A 7,037-nucleotide genomic window follows, 5' to 3' on the forward strand; every position below is an offset into this window, starting at 1 on the left:
GATGCATCATAGTCATGCTTCCAACTGCTTCACTTCTTCTCTTCCATTAGAGGTGTGTGTGTGTGTGTGTGTGTATGTGTGTGTGTAAGGGTGAGTGAGAGAGCATGTGTAGTGGGGACAATGTGGGAATCCCCATTAAATATGTAACAAAGTAAACAATACTTTAGACAGTGAATCAGGTCTACACAATTAAGACATCTATTACTGAGTGTCGACTCACAAATCAGAACACTACCAGTAAAAACAAAGAAAAAACAATCATCATTCAAAGTGAGAATATACAAATGGGCCAAAGGAACACAGTATAAGAGGAAAGCCATAAAAATTCAGTGAACTCATGAAACATAAAATTGTTTAACTCCACTAGCCATACATTTCCCCCGTTTGTTAGACTAAAGAAGTTTAATTAATTAGAATGTGCACAAATTAAGTTGCTAGAGAGATAAATTAATAATTTACAGAGGGTTGTTGGCAATAATCTAATAATAGCTTTCAAGATCAGTGAACACAGCAGGCGCGACTCCTTTCTTAAGCATTAACACTTTAGAGAAGGAAGAAGGGGGTAAGAACCACAATAAAAATATATATATAATATACAGTGTAAATGCAGAAAATCTGCCATCTTTTTTAAATTCAAAATACTTTAGAGATGTCTCTATCACATTAAGCATCAACTCTACTTTAAAGTTTCAGTCCTGAATCGATTTCTATTTCTGAAAAATAGCTGCAAAGTGTACTTTTAAACTTGAACAAGGGTGATGTCTTTAGAAATAAAAACAAATCTTACTTGATCATTTTGGGGGCCTTTTAAAAGGCTGTCTCGTCTGCCTTTCTGCAAACAGCCAGCTCCAGACTTCTTGGGAAGAAGCCGAGGTGCCTTTTCCGGATGGGGTAGGGTTAAAAGGGACAACTTTGCTACAACTTGATAAATCCCTTCTTTTGTTTTTCTCTCCTTTGAGAAATGGTTTCACATTCTCACCGGGCTTGGGCTCATTTGCTCGCTCGTTCGCTCGCTCTCCAATCCTCGCTTTCTCCTTATTCACATTTACTGGAATTGTTTCTGGTAGCCAAAGGTGGAAAGAAAAGAGGCAGGAAAGAGAGAGGGAGGGAAAACAGGGGATGAGGAGGGGCTGTCCCTGGAGAGGCCGAGGGTCTCCTAAATGCCCGCAGAATATTTCATTCTTTTCTGTTTCTGCCTCTGGTTGCAGAACCAGACGCGCACCACATTTTTCTTAAGGTCCAGCTTCTCCGCGATGGCAGCAATCTTCTCCGAGGAGGGCCTCGGCTGGATGGCGAAGTAGGCTTCCAGCGAACGCTTCTCTGGCGCGGCGATAGAGGTGCGCTTGCGCTTCTTCTCCGCGCCGTTGAAGAGCTCGGGCTTGGTGAGCTTTTCGCGGTGGGACTTCTCGGCTTCCTCGAGCCACGCTTGCAGGATAGGTTTGAGCGCGATCATGTTGTTGTGCGACAACGTCAGGGACTCGAACCTGCAGATGGTGCTCTGGCTAAGGGAGCCCACGCCAGGGATCTTGAGGTTGGCCAGCGCGGAGCCCACATCGGCCTGGGTCACCCCCAGCTTGATGCGTCGCTGCTTGAAGCGCTCCGCGAATGCCTCCAGGTCCCGGGGGTCGGCGTCCACGTCGCTCATGCAGCCCATGTGTGAGGGCAGCCCATGCGCGTGGGCCATACTGAGCGCTGCTTGGTGCATGGGGTTCATGGTAGCCATGTGCGGCGCGTGAGTTGGCGTGGACACTACGGCGCCGTCAGGGCCAGCCATGGCACCCAGGGCCAGCCCGGGACTCAGGTGCTCCAGCAGCTCGCCCTCAAGCGCTTGATGCGGCTGATGGTGGTGGTGGTGGTGGTGGTGGTGGTGATGGTGCGTGCCCGCCAGCGCGGATGGGTGCGAGATGGGCACCGACGAAGAAGAGGCAGCCGACGTGCACGGGATGGTGTTCATGGTGTGGTAGGTGGCGTCCGGCTTGAAGGGGCTGTGGTGGGGCGGGTGGTGGTGGTGGCTCTTGCTCTGGGAGACGATGTCCACGGCCGCCAGAGCCTCGGCTCTGGCCAGCAGACTCTCATCCAGCCCGCCGAATATATTGCTCTGCAATTGCAAGTAAAAGGCACACATTACGCTCAGCAGGGAATTGTGCGCACTCTCTCCGGAAGCCCCGGCACAGCGCTCGCTCGACAATACCGCCGCGCCTACAACATTCCCAAAACGTTGAAATAATAATAATAACAATAACAATAATAATAATAATCCTGAAAGTAGCAGGTGAGGCGGAGAGGAGGGAAGTCACTGAGAAAAACCAAGCGTGCACGAGGAGAAGGAAAGTGAGCCTGCAAACAACACAACACAACATGCGCACAGGCAACATCCCAGGTCATAAAAATTAATATGAAAGAAAAGACCCGCTGAATACATAAGAGAGAGAGGGGGGGAAATTGGTTGGAGGTGTGGGGTGATTTGCTGTGCAGACATGAAAAAAACATCAAGCAGATAAAGGGGGCTGTCAAAATGTGCCTTTAAGCGGTGATTATGCAGAAATACGCACCGGTGGGGTTGGAAGACACGCTCTCCGCATCGCCTCGGAGCCCCCGCCGCTGCTGCCGCTGCTGCCACTGCTACTGGAGCTGCTGCTACGGCCTCCGCCGCCCCCGCCACTGCCACCACCGCCGCCAGCATTGCTCGAGCTGCTAGGGGAGCTAGCTGAGGGCGCCGCGGGCGCGGAGGAGCCGGGCGAGGCGCTGTGCAGTGCCGAGTACTTGGGTTCCACGTGCAGGCTGCCGCTGTGCGGCATGCTGAACGCCTGCTTGCTGTTCAGGGACATCATCATCATCTTCCCGGTCCGCCCGGGCGCTCTTCCGTAGTGCACTCACAGGTCCCGTCTGCCAGGACCCTCTTAAGAAGTGCTGGGTGAGCGCAGGAGCAGGGAAGGGCAGTGCAAAGTTGCGCTCTCCCGCCACCACTCCCAGCTTTGTGCTCCTTGCCGGGACTATGCGCTCCTCCTCTGGCTCCGCCGTCAGATTAAGGGTTTGCTGGGCTCCACTAGGCGCTGGCTGCAGACCTGGGCGCCCGCAACTGCCCCTGCGCCTCGCGGCCGCTGAGTTATACTCCCCTCTCCCAGCGCCTGCCCCTACCCCCGCCCTCTCTCCCTCCCTCCCGCGCGCCTCCGCCCTCCTTGCCAGTAAGTGCCGGTTTCTCCTGCTTGGATTCTCGCGTCGCCCCTTCTCTCTCTTTGCTCGCTCCTGAGTCGGGTCCGTTCAGCTCTCCAGATACCCGCCTCCCTCTCCCCGCTGCGCCCTCCACCTCCCTTCCGGCCCCCTCCCGCGTGTTGAGGCCTCCGCCCCTTCCCGGCGCCCCGCAGCTCTCACTTTCTTTAGTGTCCCCGATCAACCCCACCCCACTGTCTAGGTCTGCGCTCCAGTCGCCGGGCAGTCCCTAAAAGCCGGCCTCCAGCCCCTCCTGTTTCTTCCGCCTAGTCTCCGCCACGCCGGGAAAGAAACTCTTAAATAAAAAGTTGAGGGCAAACCAGCGTTGGGTGGGTTGTTTTTCCCCAGACTAGTAGGAACGTCTTACCTGGCTGCTTCCCCCCTCCTGCTTACCGCTAAGTTCCAGGTCTCCACCCCCACTTGGCCCGCCCCTCCCCGCAGCGCAGATGACCCCGATCTCCGACTCCCCGCGGAAGGAGAGTACGCGGAAACCGCCACCGACCCAGCTACTTCGCGCTGCTCTGCGCTTCCGCCAAGTGCAAACCTCAGTTGGCGCTCAGCGCGGCGCCCCCTCGGCCGGGCGGGTGCCTGGTGCCGAAGAGACATGGGGTCGAACGACAGGGCTGCAGGGCTTTCTCTCACTCGGTTTCTCTCAGCTCTCAGCGGATTGGACGGCCACGGAGCCAGCTCGGGTCGCCTATGCGCATGCGACTCCCCCCCCCCTCTCCAGCCCGGTCTACTCCCCCCCCACCTTACCTCCCCGCCAGCCGACATGCACTCCTCTCCACCCTCTTTTCTCTTCCTCCGGATATTCCTCCTCCTCTTCCCAGTATCCAAGTTCAGCGTGAGTTGGGTCTTGGGCGGCTCCATTGGCAAATCCTGCCACTCATTTTATTATTCTTCATTAGCCACAATCAAAAGAGGAAGGGGCAACTGATGGAGGGATAGGCAGGGCCAGAGATCACAGAGCGCATGTGCTGCTGAACACCCCCCCCCCAACATACACATACGCACACACACGCCCTCGGGGGTTGGCACAAACCCCACTTATCTTCATTTCCACAGCCGCTCAGTGCAGAGAGCCTATTTTTAGCCAACACTTTGCTCGCACTTTTGTCCCAGTGTGGACCACTCTTCTTAGACGTGGACACACTCTTAGTTCCGATTGTAAAAGCAGGAGACAACCTTTCCTACACACGCGCGTGCGCGCGCACACACACACACACACACACACACACACCCTCCTCTCCTTCCCGCTCCAATCTTCTATTTTCCTTGATGTTAGGGGCTGCTGTCACCTCCCCAGAGCGCGGAAGGAGCAGAGTATAGGCGAGGGTGAGAAGGCCCTAAGACCCGGACACTGGAGTCTGCGGGTGGCCTGACCCAGACTGGGGTGACTGGGAGCAGGTGCAGGCACACGGTGCCTGGGGAAAGCGAGCAGGTGCGAGAGCAGGCGGCAGGCCTGAGAGGCGCTGGCGCGCGCTGGGACAAAACAGAGTGGAAAGGAGCGTGGCGAAGAGGGGCCCTCGAGTGGTCTGGGCCCGGAAGCCCCGAGGTTGCAGAGAGCAGGGGGGCCGCGGTTCACCCATGACCTCAACCGACTGGCATGGCTGGTTCAAGTTGGGAGCACAGTGCTCCGGAGTCGCCAAAGAACACTGGGAAGGCCGCGCACGGCGAGCTCTGTCCACGGTCCTTAACCCCTCTGCGCTTTCCTGCGCTATCCCCAGACTTGCCTTTTTCCTCCTCTATGTGGAGGAAAATAAATAGTAGCAGAAGGAGATTCCTACCAGCACTGCTCCCGAGCATGAGACCGGAGAAGTCTAGACATGAGACTGGGCAGGGGGTGTTGACATGAATGAATGTGGCTTGCGCTGGACGGTTCAAGTAAATGCTTAGGTGTTTAATTTCTACCTCGACAACAGCCACGGTAATTTTCAAAGAAATAAAAAAAATGACATTGTACAGCTCTCACTGTCTCAAGCTTCGAGAAATGAAATAAATCAAAGTTAAAAGCTTGAGTATCATTTAATTATAGTGCGAATAGCGCTTTGAAAGAAGTAGAACAACATCTCTAAACAAATTATGACTGGGCCAGGAAGGAATTATTAGATTGAAATTTCATTTAGGCTCGGGAGACACCGCGCTTCACTGTGTAATCTGCTATGCCTCATCTGATTTGTATGCTTAATTCAGCTTGACGAATTTATTAGTTTTCATAATAGTGAAAAAATTGAGCAGCGCGATGGGCTAATGCATTGTGTGTACTATAAATTGTATGTCATCGTGGAAAGGCTGAAGTCTATAGAAATCTTTTATTAATGTCGGTATAGGAGGGAGGATTTTTGTGCAAGCCTTGGAGAGGTTCACGCCAAACCCCACTGTTGCTGTGTCTCCCTGGTCCATTAACACATCGTCATACTAATTAGACTACTTCATCAATGATATAATTTCAAACTTCAAATTATGTTCTAATTAACAAGGGTTGTCCAATTTGCTTAATCTTCAAAAGGCTTTGGATGGTCTAATTAGTGTAAACTGTTGAGCATCTCTAAAGCCTAATAAAAATATTAAATAAAGTTAAATATTTGGGGTGTGTTTTCTGTCAGTACTGTGTAAGGGCTATAGGACTAAATTGAGTGTGGAGGAAGAAAATATCAGGAAGACAAATGCTCACATCTACCTCGTCCCCCCCAGATTATAACACTAACTGAATCACAGGAGAAACTTGAGCATTGTACCTCCTAAACAGTGTGTTTATGTGTTTAAATAAAAGCATAAGAGTATCAAGGAGAAAAACCACATGGGGAAAAATTCTTCTCTTTCATTAGGTGCCTAATTAGATGTAAAGTGAAAAGCAACCCTGAGGAGTTTCCCAAGCATTATTGTGGCAACAATCTGCTGAACTTGGATTGCAAAATCAAATATTTGGGGATGTTTTGAACCTCTCCCTGTCCCCTCCCCCTTCATTGAGCTTAATTACTTGCAATAGTTGTTTTAATGTATGTTGTCACCTGGGAGTATTGAGAAATGCATATCGTTAATATGAATTAATCTTGATTTTAATGGCAACTGACAACTGATCTCCAAAATGCTAAACACTTGTCACCACTTCATATGGTAAATAAGGTAGTATAGTAAATTCATGAAATAAAGAGGACACTGTTGAAATGACTGGACAAACTTTGTTCGATATGGAATTGATCAACTAAAACTATTTTAAGCAAGACAACTCCCAAGAGAATATAGTCCTGATGGTTCAAATCCATATATCATTAAATTAATTTACTATAACTGTTTTTAATCTCTCAAAGATTTTTTCAGTGACATTTAAACCCAGACAGGAAAAAGGGGAAGCTCTGTATTCTAATTGCCAAGTTGAGACAAATTAATATGTAGCTGGACAATTTGAGTGTATTTACCTGTATTCCATTACCCCTAGAAAACACATATTTAAAAAAAAAAAAAAAAAGAAGAAAAGAAAGGACGTTGCAGCAGAGTTAGATCTCTCCTTTTCCCACTTATAGTGAAAAATAAACAGCAGTGATTGTGTTGTCATGGAGAGAAAATGCCATTCTTCCTTAATCACCAGGATTTGCAATTTTGCGATGTCTCCTTCCAGGAGTGTCCAGAATACTAACTTCACTGTGATATCAATAAAACCCATTTTGGTTTTGCCCACAGGCATTGGTGCAAAGTGCTCCAGAGAGTGTGGAAGCCGCTTTCCAAGGAAGACTCCAGCTGTCCAGGTAGGAGAGGCCATCTAAAGAATGGAAAGTTGGGGACAGACTCAAGGGGTGTGAGTGAGCGGCCCAATATTCAAAATCTTC

General features: G+C 50.4%; 1 protein-coding gene across 2 annotated transcripts; it reads right to left on the reverse strand.

Annotated features, from left to right (window-relative positions):
* Positions 1-1,156: 1,156 nt before the first annotated feature.
* Positions 1,157-2,837, reverse strand: POU4F2 (POU class 4 homeobox 2). 2 transcript variants are annotated; one of them, XM_059155393.1, is made up of 3 exons: positions 2,740-2,831; positions 2,557-2,601; positions 1,157-2,108 (listed from the first exon to the last, which is right to left on the reverse strand). In XM_059155393.1, exons 1-3 carry the CDS (start codon positions 2,829-2,831, stop codon positions 1,157-1,159), a joined length of 1,089 nt encoding a protein of 362 aa, XP_059011376.1. The 2 variants fall into 2 exon arrangements, with proteins under 2 accessions (XP_059011376.1, XP_059011366.1); XM_059155383.1 differs by having other exon boundaries at positions 1,157-2,098; positions 2,553-2,837.
* Between the last annotated feature and the right edge of the window lie 4,200 nt (positions 2,838-7,037).

The sequence above is a fragment of the Mustela lutreola genome, chromosome 1, assembly GCF_030435805.1.
Source record: "Mustela lutreola isolate mMusLut2 chromosome 1, mMusLut2.pri, whole genome shotgun sequence".
NCBI lineage: Eukaryota > Metazoa > Chordata > Mammalia > Carnivora > Mustelidae > Mustela > Mustela lutreola.

Excerpts from the sequence above, each read along its gene's own strand:
- POU4F2 (XM_059155383.1), bottom strand. The coding sequence starts at position 2,837 with ATGATGATGATGTCCCTGAACAGCAAGCAGGCGTTCAGCATGCCGCAC. Across the intron at positions 2,099-2,552 it reads CGTGTCTTCCAACCCCACCG|AGCAATATATTCGGCGGGCT; the intron begins GTGCGTATTTCT and ends TTGCAATTGCAG.